Source organism: Charadrius vociferus, unplaced genomic scaffold, assembly GCF_000708025.1.
Source record: "Charadrius vociferus isolate BGI_N301 unplaced genomic scaffold, ASM70802v2 scaffold67, whole genome shotgun sequence".
NCBI classification, from domain to species: domain Eukaryota; kingdom Metazoa; phylum Chordata; class Aves; order Charadriiformes; family Charadriidae; genus Charadrius; species Charadrius vociferus.
The window spans coordinates 2062246-2087746 of NW_009649485.1; the positions used below are offsets into that span (position 1 = coordinate 2062246).

The following is a 25501-nucleotide window of genomic DNA, read 5'->3' on the forward strand; positions in this document are numbered from 1 at the left end:
GGCATTGATGTTGCCCTGGCCAACATTTTGGGCATATCGGACATGCTTCCCAAAGCACTGCTGTTCTGCAGTGAGCCTCAGCTTTCTCTCTCCGCTTGACCAAGGAGCGCTTGATGTAGCAGAGATGTAGCTGAGGATCTCACCTTCTACTGTGTCTTGACTTTGCTTTAGAAAACAGAAGTGCAGTCACTCAAAAAATAAACTAAAACCATCATAAAGAACACTGTTAAAATTGAGAGGGAAAGCATGACATTCTGTTGCTCTGTACAGGACTCCATCATTTCAGTTCATGACACTACCCAGTTATGTGCAAGAGTACAGGCAAGTGGCACAGTAGAGAATCAAGGCAGTTGTAGCTGCAGTGACCCAGCAAATGGTTATGTTCCACTCTTCTTGCCTAAATTTTCTAGAGAGGTGTTAAGCAGGGGCTAGTTCCCAGGAAGAGGTTTCAATTATCTGCCTGTCTAGAAGTGGTAAAGCCTAGCTGCCGCTTGCTTTTACTGGCCTGGGAGATGTAACTGTAACAGTGAGGATGTGGTCATTCAGCACAGGCTTATTCACCCAGACGATGTATGTACCCAAGTTCTCCTGCAGTGACTAGAGTCCATTTAATCATGTTCACTTTATCATTACAATCATGGTATTATTATCAAGGGTTATAATTTTGTTAACCATTGTTTAAAAAAAGCTAAATACATATGCCTGATCTTACTTACTTTCATGATTCCGTTTGCTGTATAGATCTAGCCAAAGTAACTTATTCCCTTTTTTGTCATTACATAGCCACTTAGAAAAGTTTTCTTGGCTCTTTTGAGATATTTCCAGAAAGGTACTGGTTCCAGTTAAGAACATTGACTACGGTGGTGTATGTGCTGTCTCCATAGTTCATATAAAAGCTTGTTTAAGACCCCTTCCCATTATGTTGTTGGCCAGCATGTTTCTGGAGGTCATTAATTGCTCTAATTACTTCATTTTCACTCTAGCTTGTCTGCACATGTGCTTTACACCTTTGAAGGAGGAAAAAAAGCTTTTGAAAGTGTTACAGAACTTAAAATAGGTGGGAAGACTGTGAACATTATTGCAGAACTGATAATAGGTTTTTAGGTGTGGATTGGAAAGGGCGTGAGAAATGCCAAGCTCGTTTGTTTCTTTCCTTGCGCTTCTGCTTGAAAGGAAAAATATTAAAGGCAAAGTGAATAAATTGCTTTGGTATTAATCTACGTTAGCTACAATGTTACTAGAAGAAAAATGTGAGCTACTCTAATTTATCATTGTATATCTATACATTTAAGAAAATACTTTTAAAACTGGATTGTTCTGTCTCTGTGGTTTCTGCATTACAGTGCTCTTACTTGCAGTGATTCACGTCTGGTTATTTAAAAACTAAAAGCTAAGTTTAAAGAAAGGAAATTTATAAGCTTCTAATTTTAAAGTAGTCTTTAAACAAATTATTAGAATGACATAGTTCACATTGTTGATCATATTAAACTGGTTCCTTTTTTATTTTTTGTCAGCACTGTATTTTCAGAGCAAGAAAGTAATTATTTCTCCATAAATGTTAACTGAAAGTCATGGCAAATGATGGGGACATGAGAATTACAGTAATAGTAAGAGAGTATCCAAACAAGATTAATGTTTTTTTTCTCCGTATGTAAGAACATTCCTAGACACACAGCAGACTATTGTGCTTGCTGTAGGCTGTTCGAGATTTGATATTTTGAACAGTATAAACCATTTATTATTATTATAGGCATTGTAATAATTGATTGGCCTGAAGCACAAAGCCAATAATTATTCCTGGCAATGGTGCGTCACTTACATTAGTCAGACGTTTGGCTTCTGTTAAAAAAGGAAAATAGGGCCCGCTTACATGTACACGCTCTCATTGATCTATTATTTGCAATCCTTCCTTCACAGCTTATCTACAATTATTTCAATGCTGCTGAATGTTTCAGAAAACTCCATGAATCTCTACAAGAGATGGAAAATAGAAAGGTTCTTTTGGTCTCAAAATCTTGTCTTTGGTACTGTATTCTTAGAAATTAAAAGATGCAATGGCAATATGTTTTTATCCTAGCTGTGTTGTGGATGAGATGGACTTCTCAACAATGGAACTGGATGAAGCACTCAGGAAATTTCAGGCTCATATCCGTGTTCAAGGAGAAGCCCAGAAAGTAGAACGGCTCATTGAAGCTTTTAGGTATGATGCTGAAATAAATTATTCAGTCACCAGAAACCTGCTGTTGTCTAATGGTCAAACTGGAGAACTGGGGAAGTTAAGTATACCTGTTATTTCCCAGCTTATTTGCACTGTCCTTGTGAGGTATGAACAGTTTCAAATACAGCATGTCATTTGTGGTTTTGGTATGTATGAAATAAAAAGTTTTATTTTAAAAATTCAAGGATTTTTTCGTGTCTAATAATTTGCATTTAATAGTTTGTACGAGTAGAATTATAAGACCATTTATATTTTAGAGCATATATGCTCTCAACCTGTCAGTAAACGTTTCAACAATAGTGAAATAAAGAGCATTAACGTAATTAATACTAACACAAGCGTACTTTATCCAGGGCAGAACGAGATGTAAATTATCATGTGGCAGTAAGCTAAAAATCAATGCTGTATTCTTGGTTGGTGTCAATAGGTATTATTCACTGAAAAAAAAGAAATACTGAAGTTATCGTAGCTCAGAGTCTGTACTAAGAAGTGAAGTTATAGTGGTAGTAGAAAACAAAAGCCTTCTGCATTCTAGGATTGGCTTTTGAAAATATGTGGACAAAAACTAAATGTATGTATGGAACGCGAATAATAGCTTGCTCAGCCTCTGGAATGTAACAGCAGTTGGTGTATTTGGTGGAATTAGAATAGTAATTCATAGCTCTTACAGCTTCCCTCTTTGGTTTTTTACAGCCAACGATACTGTATCTGCAATCCAGGTGTTGTGAGACAGTTTAGAAATCCCGATACCATCTTCATTCTAGCTTTTGCCATCATTCTGTTAAACACAGATATGTACAGCCCAAATGTGAAACCAGAACGTAAAATGAAGCTAGAAGATTTTGTCAAGAATCTAAGGGGTAAGCAAACTCTAACCATGATGGTCGTGAATGCTTTTCCCTGTAACTGTCATTGGAGGGACACCATGTATCTTTTGGGAAAAGAAAAAATACAGGGCACTTGATTCTGATTTCACCTGACTTTTAAAACGACTGTCATTTTCACAGGCTTTAGTTATTTCTGGAATAGTGAAACCGGAATAAGCATATAGTATTTTTTGATTTTTATCTTGTCTGTCTTGAGTGGATGTATTGTCAGGTCCTTTTATTCACAGTTCTTTCAATGTAGCTGAAAAGTGACCATTACCTTGTATTCAGAATTCTTCAGCGCCTCAGTTTTTTAGGCATAATTGGAATTTGTCACACTTACACTCTTCACAAAATCACTACTTATATGCACGTGAATGAAGATAAATAAATTCCATTGCAAAGAATGCATGTGTTTTTGGTTATAGATATATAAATTTTCATATAGCGTCACTGCATCTTGTGGACTATTCCTAAGGGAAAGAATGTGATTTATAGATAGTGAATTACACCGCTACACTGCAGCATAAGCTTCCTAATGAATTCTTATAGAGATGCTGTCTTCATAGTTTGTGGTTTGTGATTTCTCCATAGCAACCAATGTATTACAAGGGATATCAGATCTCTATTCTGAAAAAATTAAACAAGTAAGATCTCTCATGTATTTTAGAGTTTTATTCTAAAAGGAAATTTTTTTCCTTCCCTAATTTGAAAAGCATAAACTTCTTGTTAAGTAGACATGCAGAGGAGATGGAGCCGTTGTTTCCATGTTCTTGTTAGAGAGGTACAAACCTGGGACCCAAAGCAACATAACAGCTTTCCACGTTCTTAAGAGATGCAGATTAATGACTTTGCTAGAAATTTGTATGTTGGGTATTGCCATTTGCTCAGGCTGTATATGTATATATATTAAGGAACACAAATCACTGTGCCATGATGAGGGCTTTTGGAAATAAACTAAAGATGTAAATTCTCAGTGGGTGGGGAAAAAAAATCCCAGTTCCAAAACCTTCCTGTACACAGTAAATAGCACAGAAATCTTGATTTCATTTCTTCATTGGTATATTTCCTGATCAAGAAACTATGTACCAGGCTGTGGCACACCTAAGCCTGCAATCAGATTGCAAAAAAAAAGAGGTATTTTTTCAAATCTGTGTGTCAGATCTTTCTGTCCTGGTTCTTTCTGGCAAAAAAAAGAACAGGGTTTTATGAAGTATCAGCTCAGCCAGTGCTCAGCTCTGTCTGGCAGGGAGCAGTCACTGCAGAGCTGGGGAGGAAGATCGTGCATGGGGAGGTGATGCCTCCCGTTGTTCCTGAGCACTCAAGGAAGAATGGATCAGACAGCATTTACCTTTTATCACAGAAGAGTACTCAGATGTTAGAGAAATAAAATGAGGCTGAAGTCCCCGTCCCTTTTTTTCCTTTAAGATAGTTTGTGCCCATAGGGAAAAAGCAGCTTTTACTATAGTGCCATTACTGTGTGTTTGCGCAAGGGCCAGGAAAATTGCCCACTCAGTCATTGCAGCCCTCTCCTCCTCCTCCCCCTGCTTTTAAACATAGGATAAGCATGACGTAGTGTACAGTCTCTCTTCTTTTGGCAACAGTGGATGTAGCAGCATGGTGGCAGAACAGGCCCACTACTGCAGGCACCAGCAAGTACTGATGTATTTTTTAACAGCCATTTTCTCAGTGATATCTAAAAAGTGGACTGAATGGCAGAAAGACAGAATCAAGTTGCATAATATATAAAACCAAAAATTTTGGCATATCTCAGATGCACGGCAGCTTGTATTCACGTGTGCATGTGGTACTTTAATTTTAGTACTAGTAAAAACAAAATGCTTGTGGTGTTCTGGAGTTTCAGATCTACAAAAGGAAAGTCCTGTTTGGTGATTTTATTGCCGTAGATTTATATAAGACATTAATGAATGATCTATGCTTAGCAGATGTTGTAGCTTAGCAAAATTTAAGTTAGTGTTGAGATTTTATCGTAAAGTCCACAAAGATTAAAAAGGCCTGATACTCATCTCTTAGCATAATACTACATTTATATTTGTTGTTTTAAATGTAGTACCTTCTTTCTGACCTCCAGTCTGAATGCCAGCAATTTCTTATTATTGTAGGCATTTTTATAACAGGCTACCTTGCCTCTGACTTTAAATGACTGCATTGCAAAGGGTGGTCCCCGGAAGACTTGCTGGTGTGGAACAGAACAGAGGCTGTTTTTCTTGCTTCTAGTTGCAAAGAAACTACATTTTATCACAGAATTTTTTATGTGAGCAGTTGTTCCACTGGGTGATAAAAATTGTATTTTGGCTTCTGAATGGGAGATAAGAGGTTATTGCTTTAAAACCTGTTTAAAAAATAGACATGCATCTCTCTGTCCCCCAGAAATCCAGGTTTAAGTCACTTATTGAAATTGGGCTCCTTCCACAGCTATTAAAAATTCAGGATCAAGTATTCAAGACACTGTGGCATTTGTTAGAATATTGACATGCCAATGATAATCACAGTGCAAAACAATAATACTGTGACGAGGCTATTTTGTTGATTTGTTTTTCCAGAGTAAATCAGTTGGGTTTGAAATCATACAGGAAATATTGGTTAAAGTAGTTTTACTGTGTGTTCATAAGGTTCTTGTGTAGGAAATTATTTTGTGAACAGAGTGTTGAGTAATATGGGGACAGAGGCAAAATGGCATGGTTGTTCTGTTTCCTCCCAGTGGTATACTCCTAGGAGAGTCATATGGAAATTTTTAGTGTCTAAAGGGTTATTTAACTCATTTGAGCTTTATCAAACAGAGGAAACTTAATAGGAAAAAAAAAAAAGTCGTCACATAGGAAATGATCCTTTTTATGGCTTAGTTTTAGATTGGAGTTTTAAAACAAAAAAACCCAAACCTGTGTAATTTCCATCAATGTCTTGGCATATCAGAGGCAGCAAGCTTTTGGACAAAAATCAGCGCTTCAGTAAGGAGTAACATACCTTCTGCTGCTTTGGTAAGGCAGGCTCAAGGACAGCATAGGAGATGTTACTGACAGATTACTGGCAGCTATAAAACAAAACAGCATAAACAAGTACATCAGCAGTCTTAGGCAACGTTGGCATTACTGTTAGCAGAGGAAACAAAGACTGGCCATGGTTTTCTCCTCTCCTTGCTGAGAAGCCTACAATGCTGAGAGGTAACAGCGTTTGTTAGTCAGATCGTTCAGAGCCAGGCTAATAATAAAACTGTTGGCTTCTGCAGGTGTGGATGATGGTGAGGATATCCCACGAGAAATGCTGATTGGGATTTATGAGCGAATCCGCAAACGGGAACTGAAGACGAATGAGGATCATGTATCGCAAGTCCAAAAGGTTGAAAAACTCATAGTAGGAAAAAAACCAGTAAGTTCACTTTGCACTGCCTGTCAGTTTCTAAGGAGATGTAGGACAATGCACAGTGTAGAACAATGCAGAGGTGTGTTGCTTAGAAGTATAAATTGGTTGATAAATGGCAAAAGGTAGAAACTGACAAAATAATTTGCTGTTAGATTCGTTTTAATTTTGGATCATTCACAGTGCAGATGAATTTTTTTGCAGTCTGGTATTCGTGAGTAATGACATTATGAGTCTTAAACTCTTTTTCCTATGTGAAGCTTTACAATTCTGAAATCACACTGAAATATCTGCCTTTTAGGCAGTTTTTATGTTTGTTTCGAGAGAACTTAAGTGTGTTGTTAAAGTAATGTTGTAGAGAATGTACTTCAATGCTATCACTTATGACTCCGTAATTTGCAGGAGCAGTAGAGAACTCATGTTCACATCAGCATCTTTCTCGGCTGGTATTTGTAAGGGGAGATTGTGCCATTTTGTCTCAGAACATACCTGGAAATCACACCCCAGGGAGTCTAGTGCTGGCTTTGAGCATCCTAAGATATCTCTTCTTTGTTGTGGGAAAAATCTTGAAATACTTTGCTATATAAATTCCTTTTCAAAGCATCTGTTGGAAAAGGAGAGAAAAAAGGAAGTTCACAGTATTTTTCCCTTTGTTTTAGGAGCTGAGTGAACACAGAGATATTAAGACTAATGTTTTACATGCAAACAATTGTATCTAATGGGGAGAGGGACAATGGATACTCAGCCTTCCTGAATTCAAGTCCTAGAGTCATCTTCTGAAATTCTTCATGTTAATAGTCACAAAGGCAGCCCAGAACAAAGCCAAAAAAAGACTAGACTTGCATGTTTTTGAAGTCCTACTTAATTTTTTTTTAGTCAGCTCTGGGGAACTTTACTGAAGCAGGGATGGATAGGTTGGAGTATTTTTTTATTAAGAAAAAGAGCATGGATCTCAAAATTCTCCCTATTACTTTTAAAGAGCTTCGGATTGTAATCTCTTCTCAGACAAGCCTCAATGCGGGGAGTGGGGAGAAGAGAATGAGGGACCACCAAAACAAAGAAAATCCAGTTTACTTGTGTTGCCCCGTAAGGAAATATTGAGGAGATCTCTTGGAAGAAGCAGAGGAGAGAAAAAGCAAAATTTTCTTAATAAAAGCTTGTACATATTTTTGAGCAGAAGGGAAATAAATATTCTAAAGTCAGTATTTGAGTCACTTATGCTTACATATGAAACTTATTTTCTGTAATTGTTTGGGGATTTAGGTTTATATATAGGCTTCTGTGGGAGACAGTTTTTTTTTCCTGGTTCTTTTTTTATTCAGGCATGTGGCAATTCAAATCCTAAAACTAATCCTGACCTTGTAAATGAAATGGGATTAAGAAAACAATGCCCTCCGTGGAGTCCTAGGTTCACAGATTCTTCTGTTGGGAGACTCTTTAACTGTGTGAACGAAAATTTAGGAAATAGCCAACAGTCTTTATTGATAGAAATATTTGTTTTTACTTTATAGGCATTTAGTCATAGTAAGACCGTGACGTATTTACTTGCTATGATACAGTACTGTGTTTCTCTGAAGTTTAACGAACTTGTATATGTCTTTCTACTGTAGATTGGATCTCTGCATCATGGACTTGGTTGTGTACGTATTTCTCTCATACTCCTTCGAACATTATAGTCATTTAACTGGCAGTAATGCATTCTATTACATTTTAGCTTTTAAAAAAATGGGGCTGCTTTCAAGCAAAATTTTCCTACTGTTGAAATAATATCTCTCCAAAATATGAAGGTTTTCTTAAAAATATATTTCCCAGGGAGACTGCTTAATTTATTGCCAAGTTTTCTAGACTTTTTTTTAGTACGCTTTTTATGCATTTTAAATACTATTATCACTGTAGAAATTAGACAGCCAGTAAAGAGTAAATAACTAAGTAAAATTGCAGTTGTCTCTCACTCTTCCACCTGGGTCCTGGTGTGTTTATTCTTTCTGGTCCATTTCAGTATTGAATGGTACTCTACAAAGATATTGCCAGTTCATTTAACAGTTCTCTTCTGAAAGGTAGATGAACATAGAAAATATTGATTCCAGATTTAAGTTGTAGGCATATTCAATAATAATTCTAAAACTATTCTTCTACTGTAGCATTCCACTTACTTTAATTTCATGATTATATTATTGCTAGTAGTTTTGAACAAATCAACCAACCACGTCATAGCAGAGGAGTGCGCTGAAGTGCTCCGAAATCTGATTACCTTATACAAATTTAATCCTCGTGATTTTTTTTCCCCGATTTATAACTGCACTCTGCATTAGCATCTTCACTCAGGAAAATCCAGAGAAGGAATTTTAAACTTTCCTTTGCTTTTTCAGTCTTTTATTTCTTGCTTTTTTGTATATAAAGAATTAAAATCATGCAAAGCTAGCTTCCTATTCTAAGTGAAGTACCTGTTGTTGTTTCATAGATGCATGTCTGGCAGTACTACTGGACTGTAAAAAAACCCTGAAATATGTGACCTTTATAAAATATGGTGGAAGGGAATCTTATCGGATTATCTATTGCTATGAATGAAAGCATTGTCTATAGTTAAACTTCAATACCAGAGCTCACTGTAGTTGTTTGCAAGTTCATAGGCTCAGTGACTACCCTTGGGTTTTGTTATCTCGCTGTAGCAAATCTCAGACTGCCATGTGCTGGGAAGCTAAGTCTGGAGGTAGGAGAGAATGCCACTTTTCACTGAGAACCCATGTAAGCTGTTCAGTTACCAGAAGGGCCTGAAAACAAAAACCATTGATTTCTCCAGCATTCTTTACCACGCTGGCTCTTTTAGAACATGTCAGATTTTTTCTTAAACACCTTCTCCTTGCAAGTTCAAGGAGGGTACTTAAGCTAATGCCATAGATAAATTAAATGCTATTAACATTTGTCTGTTATTAGTATAGTTGTTACTGGATTTGGGGGAAAACCTAAAATCTCACCAAATAACTTGATAACCAACGAGGAACAAGGGAAGAAGCAGCATTGACAGTCTTAGACTGTTTTTCTTTGCCCAGTTAACCTCTTAATACCCACACAGAATTGGGTATTATAAAGAAATATAGTATATAAATGAAGTTTATATCTAGTTACCAAAGAATATTCTTTACTTCAAATTTTTAAAGTTCAAAGGATTTCTTTTAATATTGTTGACAAGATCATAGAATCATCTAGGTTGGAAGGGACCTTTAAGATCATCAAGTTCAATCTTCAACCTAACACTGCCAAACCCACCAGTAACCCATGTCCCTCAGCACCACGTCTACACGTCTTTTAAATACTTCCAGGGATGGTGATTCCACCACTTCCCTGGGCAGCCTGTTCCAGTGCTTGATAACCCTTCCTGTGAAGACATTTTTCCTAATATGCATTCTAAGCCTCCCCTGGTGCAATGTAAGACCGCTTCCTCTTGTCTTATCACCTGTTACCTGGGAGAAGAGACCAACCTCCACCTCTCTACACCCTCCTTTCTGGTAGTTGTGAAGAGTGATAAGATCTCCCTTCAGGCTCCTTTTCTCCAGACTAAACAACCCCAGTTCCCTCAGCCACTCCTCATCAGACTTGTGCTCCACACCCCTCACCAGCTCCGTTGCCCTTCCCTGGACATGCTCCAGCATCTCAATGTCTTTCTTGTAGTGAGGGCCCAAAACCGAACGCAGCATTCAAGGTGGGGCCTCACCAGTGCCAAGTACAGGGGGACTGCCCCAGTCCTGCTGGCCACGCTAGTCCTGATGCAGGCCAGGATGCTGTTGGCCTTCTTGGCCACCTGGGCACACTGCCGGCTCATATTCAGCCGGTCGTCCACCAACACCCCCAGGGCCTTTTCTGCCGGGCAGCTTTCCAGCCACTCTGCCCCAAGCCTGTAGTGCTGCGTGGGGGTGGTGTGAACCAAGTGCAGGACCCTGCACTTCGCCATGTTGAATCTCGGCCTCAGCCCATCGATCCAGCCTGTCCAGATCCCTCTATAGAACCATCCTACTCTCCAGCAGATCAACGCTCCTGCGCAAGTTGATGTCCTCTGCAAGCTTACTGAGGGTGCACTCAATCCCCTCATCCAGGTCAACCATCCAGCCAGTTTTTTACCCAGCGAAGGGTATGCCTATCCAAGCCATGAGCGGCCAGTTTCTCCAGGAGAATGTTGTGGGAAATGGTGTCAAAGGCTTTACTAAAGTCTAGGTAAACAACAGCCACAGCCTTTCCCTATCCACTAAGCGGGTCACCTTACCATAGAAGGAGATCAGGTTTGTCAAGCAGGACCTGCCTTTCATGAACCCACGCTGACTGGGCCTGATCGCCTGGTTGTCCTGCGTGTGCCATGTAATGGCACTGAGGACGACCTGTTCCGTAACCTTCCCAGGCACCAAGGTCAGACTGACAGGCCTGTAGTTACACAGATCCTCCTTCCAGCCCTTACTGTGGATGGGCATCACATTTGCTAGCCTCCAGTCAACTGGGCCCTCCCCGGTTAGCCAGGACCTGCTGCTAAATGATGGAAAGTGGCTTGGTGAGCACTTCTGCCAGCTCCCTCAGCACCCTGGGGTGGATCCCATCTGTCCTCATAGACTTGTGTATGTCTAAGTGCTGTAGCAGGTCTCTCACCATTTCCCCGTGGATTATGGGGGCTTCATTCTGCTCCCTGTCTTCTAGCTCAGGGGGCTGGGTACTCAGGGAACAACTGGTCTTACTGTTAAAGACTGAGGCAAATAAGGCATCAAGTATCTCATCCTTTTCCTCATCCTTGGTCACTATGTTTTTGCCCCCATCTAATAAAGGATGGAGATTATCTGTAGTCCTTCTTTTATTACTAATGTATTTATAGAAATATTTTTATTGTCCTTAACATCAGAAGCCAGATTAAGTTCTAGCTGGGCTTTGGCCCTTCTAATTTTCTCCCTGCATAGCCTCACAACATCTTAGTAGTCCTCATGAGTGCCCTGCCCTTTCTTCCAAAGGCCATAAACTCTCATTTTTTTCCCTGAGTTGTAACCAGAGCTCTCTGTTCAGCTGAGCTGGTCTTTTTCTGCAATGGCTCATTTTTTGGCGCATGGGGATGGCCTGCTCCTGCACCTTTAAGATTTCCTTCTTGAAAAACATCCAGCCATCCTGGTCTCCTTTGCCCTTCAGGACTGCCTCCCAAGGGACTCTGTCAACCAGGCTCCTGAAAGGACCAAAGCCTACTCTCTGGAAGTCCAAGGTGGCAGTTCTGCTGAATGCCCCCCACCTTTCTTCTCTCAGAAGATATCATCATTTGCATTTGAAAGAAATGAAGTTTCACTAAGTTGAAAACAGCAGCTTTGGACATACCTTCAGCAGACATTTCAAATAAGAAAATGGAAAATTTTTCTTGGTTTTCTTGCTGGCAAGAGAAAATAAGCCAGACTGAAAATGCATTTACTTTTTCCTGATGTCACCATTTCCTTCGTATTGGGGAATGAACAAATAAAAAGTAATCTACAACATCAGTGTATTCATCTCACAAAAGCTAAAGTTGCTTTGCATCCTTTCTTCTAACAAAGATATGTAAAAATGCTCAGGAAAGCAAACATCCTTTGAGTTCCCACTTGCTTAATCTTAAGTTCTTTGCAGGTTTTATCATTTCTCAGAGTAAAACTCTATCCCAGCAAAACTTCTATCAGCATCCATATACAGGAATGCAAGCTGTTAGAGAATGTTTTCTACAGGAACTTTGAGGAAGTTTGAATGTCATGCCAAGTTTGTGGCTTATAAATCTTTATTTTTCTGTTGTTGGTCCTTTGATGAAAAAGTCTAATGGGCTTAGAGATAAAAATATTTGAGGTATTCAAAAAAAAGACTCTGGGTATTAAAGATGTTCTTTCTTGGCTAAATATTGCTGTATTAACCATGAACTTTTGTATTATCATAGGTTCTCTCTCTACCCCACCGGAGGCTTGTTTGCTACTGTAGGCTGTTTGAAGTTCCAGATCCAAATAAACCTCAGAAGCTTGGATTGCATCAGCGAGAAATATTTTTATTTAATGATCTTCTTGTGGTATGTATTTTCAGGTGGATAGACTTCTAGTGAGGTATTCAGAAATGCCTATCTCTATGAAATTAGTGGCAATTAAGAGTATGAGCATTCCTAAAACTAAGTATCTATTACCTGTTACTCTGTAATCCAACAATCTTGGGATGACTATGATTTAAGTTTTCTTAATTTTCTTCATTATATATAATTTGCTTTTAAACTGAAGCCTTTTATTGATTACTACGCTCTATTGTAAGAAAGTGCTTTGATGCAATAGCTTTTACTATAAAGAGCAAAAATTACCTCCAGTTTACCCATCTCCCTAACAGGGAAGTGGAGACGTTCTTTATTCCATGAATAATGAATTCAAGTTTCTTGTGGAAAAACAAAATTACATACTCCTTTGTATTCCCCAGATGTTCTATGAACCAGATATGCTTATTCATTGAAATAGGAATAGGATTAAGTTGAAATACATTTTACAGTTCACTTTGCTTTTTAGTGTGCATTTAACTTGACTCAGTCTTTTGAAAAATGGACATACAAAACTAGTGACAGCTTGGAATTATTTGGTTGATTTACTCTTAAAAATAGGGAAATTTGTTGCACTGTTTGGAATGTATTTGGCTGTTACCTGAGAACTAGGAACTAAACTAAATATTTCATGCTTTGTTATGAAAACGGTATGCTTCAGATGCATAGTTATATTGTGTGTAATTTTTATATACCTTCAGACCTTAATACCAGGAAGTAAATTTAAAAAAAAAATCCTTTTGATTGTGAGTATAACCTCCAAGTTGTAAATGTGAACTTGCATGTAAAACGATGGAACATTGTTATCTTCGGGTTGCAAGTTTTCTGTCGTTTTTTATTACTTACTCAGATGTCAGTAGTTTTATCAAGCTGTTTGGGAAGTAATGTAGACAAAACTTGTCAGTTCTAGTAAAATGTCACTGCCAAAACTTAAAATTAGAAAGAACTACTAAAAATAAACCTCTTGGTTATAAAGAGTGGTTGCATTCACACTTTAGGAGAACCAAAATTGATGGTAAGTAGTAGTATGTTACTTCTATCATAGCAATAAGTAAAGGTTTCCACAGACTCAGAGCTTCTATTGAGATAGGTGCTGTATGGATCTTGGGGAAAACAGGGCATCATCGGATGAGGTAGTGTAAGACAGTATTTGGAGGTGCACAGAAGTGAAGCAGGTTTGGAAGGTCACAGCATGTGAGAACAAGGAATAAGAATTCAAGTCGTGTGGGGAGGCATGTTCTGCCTGTAGTCAGACAGTGAGAAAAAAGCATGAAGGAAAGTGTGGTAGCAGCTATGTTTTTTAAAAAGGATAATTTAAACATATTTACATTTTTGCTAGCATGTACAGTGCCCAGTAAGGATGCAGGTTTTTTTTTTTTTTCTTTCTGGAGTTTCTAGTAGTAGAGTTCTGCAGAACAGAGAACACAAGCTTTGTATCTGGATAAAATATTAAACCTTCTGGTTAAGAGATACCAGTGCTTCAAAGCTAGCTTTGTTTCTTCAGTAGTAGTAGTAGATTAAATATATCAGTTGCATTAAAAAAAAAGGGGAAAAAAAAATACAAGTTCATATTTTCTGGCAGATTATAGCTTGCTTTGGCATAAAATATTTTATCATATGCTAATTCTTAAGAACAATAATTTTCCACAAACATATATGGTAAAAGGGATATTTTACTTTGATCATTTTCAGGTGACCAAGATTTTTCAAAAGAAGAAGAACTCGGTTACATACAGTTTTCGACAGTCATTTTCCCTCTATGGAATGCAAGTTCTTCTTTTTGAGAACCAGTGTAAGTCTCTCCTCTCTTTTTTGATGACCAATACTATTTATAAATAAAATAAAAAAAATACAGGAGTGAAAGGGATGGACAGGACTTCATTCTGAATTTAGGAATAAAATTGTTCTGAATTTAACTTAGCCCTAAAGTTTAAAACAAGATGGTGTCAGCCTAAGAAACAGCAAGACTGCTGTTAGATTTTTGTGGTTGTAGTCGGAAGTCAAATCTAGCCAAGTGTGTTGCTTGTGAATACTTGTAAAGCGTAAGATATTTGTAATGACACAAATATATCTGTTGCTGGGTCAATGGTACAGTTAGCTGGAACTGAACGTATGATAATAAATAATGACTATTGTAATGGTATCTGTAATTCAAAGTACTATTTAATTTATTTTCCTGATTTATATCTTAACTTTGTGTCTAGGTAATGTATACTTATTCAACTATAAATAGAAAGCAGAGATTCTGGATTAAAGTTTGTATTTTCTGACACCTTTTGTTTGTCAGTTGTAATCTGCATCAATCCAATATTCTTTTTATCTTGAATACTTGTCTAGCTTAGTCTCAGCAGACAAAACCCCAACAAAAAGCAAACAGTTTGCTAATGTCCTGATTTTAAGCCCAGAGACAGCATCGCTAATAATGTAGCAGAACATAGTTGTTTGTATGGTACGCAGGGAGACAGTCTATTTGACTTCGTGGTTTGTAAACCAGACCTTCGCCTTCACAATGAATTGAATAAACTTCAGTGTTTTCTGTTGTGGGAGGCTCTTAGTTTTTGCTTGTCCTTGAGAATGTGCTCCAATGCTCATCTCGCTCAAAAGAAGTCACTGTTACTGAGTCAAAGCATCTGGAGATTTCAAAAGGGAAGATTTTGTTGAGCTTAGAGCAGCGATGTAGCCTGCAGATTATTTATATGCATGCACATGCATTCTCTCTCTCTTGTGCACACATCATATGATATAAAATTTATTTTTAGAGAGGAAGGCCAAATATTTCTATCCTGGATTCTGCTAAAAATAGAAGAATATATAATTCCTCTGATGCCAAGCTTAATAAATTTAAAAAAGAAATATATCCAGTTTCAGTGTTCAAAACAGGACATGGTGTTACAGCATGCCTAGCAGCAGACTGCCCTGCACTGCTGGCCATTTGGCTGTGCTCTGAACAACAGCAGCTGCAGCCAACTTGAGGCGGCTCTCTTATCCGATTGAACGTAGACACAATTGTCACATGGTCAGGAGAAGCAGATGAGCTATACGTTACTTCTGTGCGAGGTGTTGATATCAGACCCTGGCAGAAGCCCCAAAGTCTTGCTCCCTCCTCCCCCTCTGTACCCTTTGAGGCTTGCAGTAGTTGGCACCTTTTTTCACCTGAACGGTAAATGGACTTGATTTGGAAGTTAAGGTATCCTTTTAAAAAAGCATAGCATTTGCACTTGTTTCTCAATATTTTAAGTCTTGTTGAAACCTTGTTGGGGGAAGAGACTACCTTACATCATCTGCTGGTTCTTGAGGGAACTAATTTTTTGTACATGGGAGCACTTGAACTTCAGGTTGAATAGTTAAGTAAATATTTGAGAGCTTTAGCAAACCAATAAGGTTAGGCTGTAGAGTAAAAGAAAATATTGTGAATTAGAATGCACATTTTGAGTTTTTCTGACACCCCATTTCTTCAGGTCTGTGCTCCAAGCAAAGGCTAATTCTGTTTTCTACCACAGAATGTATCTTCATTATAAGATGTCTTTCTGTAAATGAACCTTCTATCTCAACCAGGAGATATTTTTGATCAGCTGTTAAAATTTGTGTTCTCAGATGTGCAGCTTTCTAGGCAAAGACAGCTGAAAAAGCTGCCTTTTATTGTGAAGATGTCCATGATATGGGTCAAAAGAGAGGGGGAAAAAAAAAAACCCTAAACCACCCCTTTTACTTCCTCAGTATGTAATTTCACAGATAATTTTAACTTCTGTTTTTCTTAAAAGAAAAAAAAAAAAGGAAAGTAAGATGTCCAGGGAACACAGCTTACTAGGAAATACTAAAAGCTGTACATGCTAGCGTATTTGTCTTCCTGCCAATGTTAAGTTACAAGTATAAGACAGTTTCTAGTACTTTAAATGTATTCAAATAGTCTTTACTCAGCAAAACTTTGGTCATAATTGAGTAAGGTGGGTAATGGGATCTCTTCCATGGAACAAAAATTATCCTCTTAATTTTTGTTGTGTTTTTTCTTTTATATATTGTACACTGTACCTTAAGGGTAATAGCTGCATAAAGCCTATCTTTCAGTATTTATTCTGTATCTTCACAGTTAAGCTGTTCCAATATATCTTAGGGATTTTCATTCTAATTCTCTGCCTTCAGACTTTTATTTCTCTGACTTTGTCCTCATTATGGTAATATTAGTAAAAAGCCTTCGGGTTCTTGTTTGGTGTTTTTGGTTTTGTTGTTCGGGTTTTTTTTATAAAAAGAAAAGTCATTGGAATAATCAGAGCTTAGTTTTTCTTTATTCTTTCTTCTAGATTATCCCAACGGTATTCGGCTCACGTCAGCTGTTCCAGGAGCAGATATCAAAGTACTAATAAATTTCAATGCACCAAATCCTCAGGACAGGAAGAAGTTTACAGATGATTTGAGGGAGTCAATTGCAGAGGTTCAAGAAATGGAAAAGCACAGAATAGAGTGTAAGTACCAAGGTACATATAATAGAGCATTTTCAAGCTAATCAAAGTAAGAAAATCTTGAATATGTGTATAACTTATTAGAACTCCTTAAAAGATCAAAATAATGTTGTTTTTTTCCATGGCTTTGATTCTAGAAAGAGGAAAACCCAATGATATCTTAAGTCCCAGCTGAGTTCACTGACTATTTGCTGAAGTGTAGTTGCAGTGGAAATCTAGCCTGGATAAACTGGAAATACCGATGGACAGAAGAGAGATGGATTTGTAATTTGTAGTATAAATTGCAGTAATGATTTGGGGGATAATTTACATCAATGAAATTCTTAGTGATGGTCCTTCAAAGAAGTTTCACTGAATTATTCTTCATTTGCATGTTGAGATTCCTGTATTGTCTCAATTAGGTAGCCATAGTGCAAATTGATATATTTTGCTGGAAGTTACATGACTGTCTAAACATGGAATTTTAGCCTTTCATCTATGTTGTAACAGAAAGCTGTTAGTACAGGGGTGAAGTTCCTCTCTGGCATTTAACAGTGGCAGAATGAACTCTGACCTGTTATTCACAGTAATCACATACAGAAATTGTGATGTTACCATGTCCTTCATTATAGTCTATAAATATGAATTGCAAAATTATTCTCTTTGTTTCAGCTGAGCTAGAAAAACAGAAGGGTGTGGTGCGTCCCAGCATGTCTCAGTGTTCCAGCCTGAAAAAAGATTCTGGCAATGGGACACTGAACCGAGCTTGCCTGGATGACAGCTACGCCACTGGGGAGGGGCTGAAAAGAAGTGCACTGAGCAGCTCCCTTCGAGACCTGTCTGAAGCAGGTAGGCACTGCCTTTATTTCCTTGCTGTGACTAGTGCATGCAGAGATGCCCAAAAGATGCATAGAAAGCCCAGCTCACGGTGGGCTTCCAGAACTAGTAATACTGAAGCTTCAAACATTTTAAATGGTTCCTTTTTCACAGTTTGTGTTTAATTTCTGTTTGTTTTTTACCCTTGTTTTATTAAGCAACCACTATTTGAAAGCATTTAAACCATTGTAGATTGCTATGTATACTTTTAAAGGAGAGTGAAGACAGAGGACAAATTGTAAGTGTTTTATAAAAGACATGGTTGACTTGCGCTAGGAGTAACCCACTTAGTTTTCCTTTCTTTTTTTTCTTCCCCTTTGCTTCTTCCCCTTCATACAACAAGCTTAGAAAGAAAAGAAACTGGTCTCTGTGTAATGACCGCTTTCTGTGTATTTTGTGCTCAAGTGTACCTGTGTTACCACATCGATGAATGAAATTGAGTGAAGCCCTACTAAATTCTGCCTAGAGCTATGTAATTCAGATACAGTGTGTCCCTGATGCTCTTTTATTATTTTTGTAACTGAAGATATAGTTCCCAATTCTTGCAAAAGAGGTTGTTGTGAAATACTACTGCCAGTATAATAAAGGAAGTCCTAGTGGACAAGAATACCGATATCCCACAAAATCACTGATGTGTCTTAAGATTTGTTAACTGATTAATATAGCTAAAGACTGGAAAGGAGTGGTGGTGTGATTTTTTTTTTAGCCAAAGAAAAGCTGGGGGAAGTTTGGTGTGGTTTTATTTTATGCTTTGCCTTGGTAATACACAACTGGCATACCCGTGTAATAAAGGCTACCAGGGGTAGTAATCTTGTGTTTCAGCCTTAAATATGACTCCTTTCACTTACAAGCAGTCATATCTGAACACCATGCCAACTATTCAGAAAGTACTTCTGGGGATAGTAGTGACTATATTTTTTTTTTAATCATTTTTCAGTGTCTGTGTTACATACTCTGATTTGTTCTTTTAGTTGCAGTGATGATTTACAGTATAGTCATAATTTCAATACTATGTATGTCTTTGGTAGTAGACACTACTTACCTTTTTCCTTTTTTTAACTAAAGAAGAGATTTTAGCTATGCTGCAAGAAATAAAATTGTTGTAAACCGAAATTATAGCCTGTGTTTTGTGGGTATATTTATGTGCATACAGATATGTAGAGAATGAGCTCTTTCAATTATTTCATTCTCTGTTTAGGCTTTCGTACTCATATGTCCATTTGCTTCATTAAAAAGACCTAGGACCTTGATCCAAAATCAGGCTGAAGTTGAATATCGGTGCTTGATTGGCTTCAGTGGATTTTAGATCAAGCCCCTCGTCTTCACCACCGTTAGATCTCAGATTTGAGGACACTTCCATCATCCTTCTTTGTTGTTTTGTTTCTATTTCATTAGAATGAGAACTACCATATTGTTGAATATGTCAGTTCAGTGGGTATCTGTACCCATAAATGTGATTTCTGATTCATTTTTTTCATTCCATAGGAATTTTTCATCCCTGTCTTTGAAATGTTGCCATGTATTTAATTCATGTTATGGGTTTTATGCAATAAACAAGTATTTGTGATCATGAAAACATTTCATGTTTCAACAGGGCATGCCTATAATTGGCATGCTTATTACTGAAATTAACTTTTTTCCATAGTAAAAAGTAGAAATCACTGCAGGGTTTATCAAGAGTTTGTTAAACCCAACTAAACTTAATTTTAACTTTAACGAATTGAGAATTATGGAGAGTTTCTGTTTGGTCTTGTGCAGTGCAACTGACTTGAGAAATTACATAACTATTATTTGCTTTGTTATTTGGTGTGATTTTAATGAGATTATACGTGTATTTTCTGCCTTTTCTCAGTGAATAGCTTGCATGTGAGGCTGATTTTGTTTTAATATAGTAGAGGTGATCCACTGAAAAACAAAGAAACCTCTTCCAGTTAGTAAGATACTGCGTCCCAATGATTATACCACATTAAATTGGTTCTGTAAAAGTACTGAGTTAGGTTGCCTCAGTTCTTTTTGAGGATGAAACACAGGATCAAAAAGGAGGAGGAACAAGAGTAGTGGCACTGTGTGTGGGTGTGTGTCTTTCTGTAGGAAAAGGCATTATGAAAGTGGATTTTTACAGAGTTCCTTCCTACATTTAAGTGGAAATAAGTCTAATAAACCTGAGAAAATTGCCTGATTGCATACTTATGCAGTAAGGCAGATAATTGTCCAATGAACATTGCAAAAATAAATTGAAATTTTTAAAATATTTATTCAATGAAGGGGAAATCTGATTGAACAGCATTTTGGTTGCATGGGTATATGACAAAACTATTTAAGAAAACAGTCCATTACTCTCTACCAGGTATCACAGTACTAAATGGTGGCTGTGGAAAATGACTTTAAATTTCTCTGTTGGAAAAGAATGATGATTCATAATCTGCTTGGATCTTATGAATGTTGGTACCCTGAATGATTCTGACTCCAAAGCTGTAAACCCTCAGGAAAGGAAAGATTTCTCTGTCAGGAAACAATGTCAGGAATTATTTCCTGATGGTTGTTCTTCCATGCATTTGCCATGATACCCGAAATCATAATTGCAAAAAGGATGTGCATGGGGGTCTTTTGGTTTTAAAGGTAGCATCGTTCATTGTGGACTGACAGTTCTTTCCATGGAATAAAAAAGCATGTGGCAACCATAACTGTTCCAAGATGTGAATATGTCAAAAGTATTAAGTGCTTTATTTTTCTCAGAAGAAAAATATGTCATTTTTATTACACATTCTTGAGCTATAGTCAAGGAAGAACTGAATTTATTTGTCCCAGACTTTGAAATTCTTAACTTACATAAAAATATTAGAAGACAGACAAACTTTATTGCAGTTAAAGCTGAATTTTGTGAGTTCCGATAGAATTTTGAACATTTCACCACGTCACATTCCGTGTACAATTACATGATAGATAGGTTTACAGAAGGATGTGAAAGGTGTGAAGTCCCATTGTGGCCATTAGTATGCAGGAAGAATGATTTGGTCGCTAGAGCAGAGCATGGAGGATTAGACTGGTTGTGTTTCCGATTCTGTATCTCTCTCAGGTTTCTTGACTGATTTTAGGCTAGTCAATCTGAATTCCAGTGACTTTGAGTTGCTGGAGGACTCGGTGCTTTCACATTGTATTTCCAGTGGTGAGCATCTGTGGAAATCAAGCTTTATTCCCCCCGTCCCTAACCTGTTAAAGGGGGGAGTAATATTTACACACTGCACTGGTTTAAAAAAATGTCCTTGTTATGGTTTGCCTCAGTAATACACATGGCATACCCATGTAATATTGGAATCTGCACAGAAGTGCAGGATGGTATAATGGTTACTATTAATATAAGTTGTGCTTGTCTCAATCTCCTGAGCTATTTCAAAATAATAACAGACAAGTAGAGACTACTTAAAAAAAGGCACCAATCATAAAGTAGTTCAAGAATTAAAATAATTCTATTTGTATATTGCATATAATCTCAGTTGTCTATCTTTAACTCTTTAAATGTTTTGTTCTACCTTCTACAAAAGCTTTTTTTTAAAAAAACAATTTCATCGTGTATTTTTAAAATTTTCATATATCCCAAAATGCAATGGAAAAGATTGTGGAACTTCTCAGCATTGTAATCCCCTTAAAAAGACTCTGAGTTCATGCAGTTACAGAATCCCTTAATCTGTTGAGTCAATCGGTGATGGGATGGTGCCATCCCTTGGCTCCTCCCTCATCTGATGCAGGCAGCGTTACTAGGTTATTTTCTCCTACCTCTCCCATGGATTTTGCTGCACTATATAGGACAGAGGATACTAGCAGTCTGTTTCTCCCTTGTTAGAAGAGTTTTGCAAGTAGGGAGAGATTTTTCCTGTCTCTTCCTTTGTCACTGTTGTTATATTTCCTTTTCTTCAATGGAATAGCAACAGTAATGGCATAATAGAATTTACTGGGGTTTTTTTCATTTAACAGATTTTTATGAATCAAGTCTTTTGTGACGTGCTATCAAACCATTTTACAAATATCTTGTACAAAGACACCCCACATTGTATATAATCACCTTTGTATCAACAACTTTTCTGCCTTATGGAGGAGATACTACTGAGGAGTTGGTCAGCAATGTGAGGGGCAGTTACGCTGTTTTCTCATCTTGTGGGGCTTTATCTGTATTTTGAGAACAACCTGTTTGAAGATGCCAAGAAACTATTTTCATAATTTGTGTGTGATCTTAAGACAATACCCTTTTCACCCAGAGATCAAGGTGAAAATACGAGGGTTACAAAGAGCCTTTTCACCCTGGAAAGTGGTCTCTCAAAGTTAACCATTAGAGCATAGTGTTTAGATAATTTTGAGCAAGTCGGGTTGGGTAGTACCTATAAGCTCAGTAGCGAGATGGTTACAGATTCTGCTGCTGCTGGGAATATCAGTTTCACATCCTTTGGAGGCTAGTATAATGAGTCATTGGTATAAGAGCTGCTACACTAGTTTGCTTTACCAAAACCTTAATTTAGAACTTTTTTCCAAACTTTTTTCCCAAGACGTACAAAGCCAGATCGTAATACATTGTTTACATATCAATGTATTTCACTGGTGCAGAACAGAGTTTCAACAAGTACAGGGTAGGAGTGAGAAATATTTACATTTACTGTAATGATCTGCACATCTGTGAGATCTGCCAGGTGGAATGGATTTTATTAATGAAACTATATTTTCTTTTGGAATGTTGAAGTTTGTAAAAATACCTTGATCACTTAATATTTCAACTATAAATATGTAATATTCTTAGTCCCGTATAATGCATGTACATATACGGGACATACTACACTTACGTAAGTTAAAGATATTTCTTACAAAGTATATTCATATCTAACATCAATGAAGAGTTGGAATGAATCAGAAAAGATTAAATTAACTGAAATTTAATGTTATAAAAATAAATAAAAACCCACTAACATCCTTATAAATTTCAAGTAAATCAGAAGATATTAAGCAAAACGCATCTTCAGATTTGATAAATACCGCCTTGCTTTATATCACAGCTGTTATTATGTAAGTACAGAGTTATGCTTACATACAATTCTAGTCGAGACTCACCATTTCCTTGAAATGCATTTGAACGCTGCAGCTCTAGGGAAACACTTTTGAGATGGGATGCCACCTCAAAGACAAGAACAGTCTTGTATAAACACGCATTGGCAGGGGGAATGCTCTAGAGGATTTACTTAATAGCTTTCATATCACACTGTAGATCAATGCAGAATTGGGTTTGATTTGTTTTTAAGAAAATAAACAAAGCGCTCTTTATTGTGATAGTGCCTATCTGAGGGAAAATACAGGCATTTTAAGTAGGATTTTCTGTTTGTCCTTGGCTTTGCTAGTACTACTTTGCCCTGAAGTTATTCTAAGCAAAAATCCATCTGTCTCTTTCTGTCCATATATACAATGTATATACCGTGTTCCTGGTTATTTTATTAGAGACTTTGCCATGTGCAAAAGGCATTAGATTTTCCTGTTTTCCTTCATTTTGGGCCACATTTAATGACTTGTGGCAGCTGTCAATCTTATTTGCAATGTTGACTGCTAAGTTAAGAGATGGCTATCTTCCTCTATGCTTTTGTATCAGCAAGCAAGAATGATTTGAGTGGTAATCAGTACTAATCCCGTTAGAGCAGAAAAATATCAAAGCCTGGCTAGAAGTAAAAATAAGAACATATCAAAACCAGTTTTTCTTGGGGGGTTCATAAGATAGCACACTTATGGCTTTGAGGCTAAAACTCATCTGCAAGAGCAGCAAGAGATGAACCACCAAGCTTTTGACAAAGGGCCTGTCTAGGGGAATTGTTGAAAATTGCAACAAATTTAACAAGCTGAATAAAACACCTTGGCCACAAATGCTTTCTGCTCAATTTAATGTCAATGTTGAGGGGTTTGTTCTGGGGAGTAACTCTTGGTGAAAATAAGAGAGGGGGAAATGTTACAGTAGTCTGAACTGTAGCTCTTGAGTGCTGGTGTTGCAGGGCGGCATCCCATGACCAACCAGCTCAAAGTTATGCTTATGGATCCAACAGGTGATATTTTTAGATCATACTGATTTTACAAGACTTATGGATGTAGTCCAAATTGGCCTCTGAAAAGGGTATGTCAAGAAGCGAGGGCGAACCTCCCAGGAATCACTGTTTTGTCCTACTTACAAACCAGTCCCAAAGTTGTTCTCTCTAGCTCTGATACCGTGTGCCTTTTGCACTTCTAAAGATGAGGGCGTGTGGCTCATAGGTTCAGTGATGCTGAAATCTTCACATTCCTCTCCAAAACCAGCTGTAGAGTAGAAGATTCTGAAGGCTGCAGTGTACCAATGCAGGGTGGAGATTGTCTTTGATCTTGGGCCTTGCAGGAAAGCAAGGAGAAAGCACTGAGAAAAGTTAGGTTTCTAAAAACATGTGGATTTTAGAGAAGCTTTTGAGAACCTGACTGCTCTTCAAAGGTTAGCTTTGTTTATACGCCCTGCCAGTAAAGTATTTTGAAACTTTGCAAAGCAATGCTTAACAAGCTATCTTTTCACAAATCTCTGTTTCCCCTGCAGCCATATGCTATTTTCTCTTCTGTGAAATGAGAGAGAAAATCTGGGATCCTGTGTCCCATATATAGCCACTGAAGTATTCTGGCTCTTTAGGCAAACAGTCTGGTGTGTCATGTGTAGTTTTAGGCAAGCATCTTTGGCAATTTGAGAATATTGGAGAACAAATCCATCATATTTAAAGATAAAGCACTGCACAGCTAAACAAACAAAATCTAGCCATAATGTCAAGACAGATTCCAGATTTATTGATAAAAAATTAAGTTTAGTTTTTTAAAACCTCATGAAAGAAGATTATATGAAATCCACTGAGGTTCAAAACTGAAAACAAAATGATGAAAGCGATGCCCCTCACCAATCCCCCACACTGAAGTTCAGAATATGCCAATATGAAATTTTGTGCTTAAACTAATACCACCTCACAAATATATATATGCTACCAGTCTTTAAAGAAGGAAACTTCATAGACAATTAGATTCCGGGAAATAGCACATTTTAAAATTGTTGCTGGTCAACATCGTAACCATAGTACTAAATATAGATGCTAAAATACATGTATTTTAAGAGTTGCACAAATTTTTAAAAAATCACACCCCGCTAATGCTAGTTGATTCACAACACCACCTCTTAAATATTAGTGAAGTACAGAAACTTAATGTAACTAATGGCCTTAAAAATCAAAGTTTCTGCCCTAGTAGCTGCTGTACCAGTCCAGTGCAATGTTAACAACCCCCTTGCAGCTCCTCTAGTTGCATTTAGAGACTCCTCTAGTAATTCAGGGAAAGCAGCTGTTTTTCACCCGGGTCTTGTCTCAGTCTCTAATCTATGGTGTTGCATGTCCTGGGCAGGCAAGCGTGGGCGACGCAGCAGTGCAGGATCGCTAGACAGCAATATGGAAGTAAGTAGGAAGTTACTGATGTCTAGCTGGATGTGATGATGTGCATTTCAAACCTTTCTTTTATATACATATTTTTTTGCTCTTTTTTCTTCTAACATATAACCTGCCTGCCTCAAATAAAATGCATGCCTAGGCTACTCACTCCGTATCCTTCCAGCTTAAAAAGCACTGACAGCTTGTTTTAGACCAATGCCATTTTTGGT

General features: G+C 37.5%; 1 protein-coding gene across 1 annotated transcript in view; it reads left to right on the plus strand.

Annotated features, from left to right (window-relative positions):
• Window positions 1-25501, plus strand: part of IQSEC1 (IQ motif and Sec7 domain 1) — a 134459-nt gene that overhangs the window by 107208 nt on the left and 1750 nt on the right. The window contains exons 5-13 of the mRNA XM_009889918.1: window positions 2078-2200; window positions 2912-3078; window positions 6332-6471; window positions 8073-8102; window positions 12380-12505; window positions 14207-14306; window positions 16813-16986; window positions 17623-17799; window positions 25249-25298. Coding sequence (XP_009888220.1) covers window positions 2078-2200; window positions 2912-3078; window positions 6332-6471; window positions 8073-8102; window positions 12380-12505; window positions 14207-14306; window positions 16813-16986; window positions 17623-17799; window positions 25249-25298 — 1087 coding nt within the window. The remainder of the gene's footprint in view (window positions 1-2077; window positions 2201-2911; window positions 3079-6331; window positions 6472-8072; window positions 8103-12379; window positions 12506-14206; window positions 14307-16812; window positions 16987-17622; window positions 17800-25248; window positions 25299-25501) is intronic.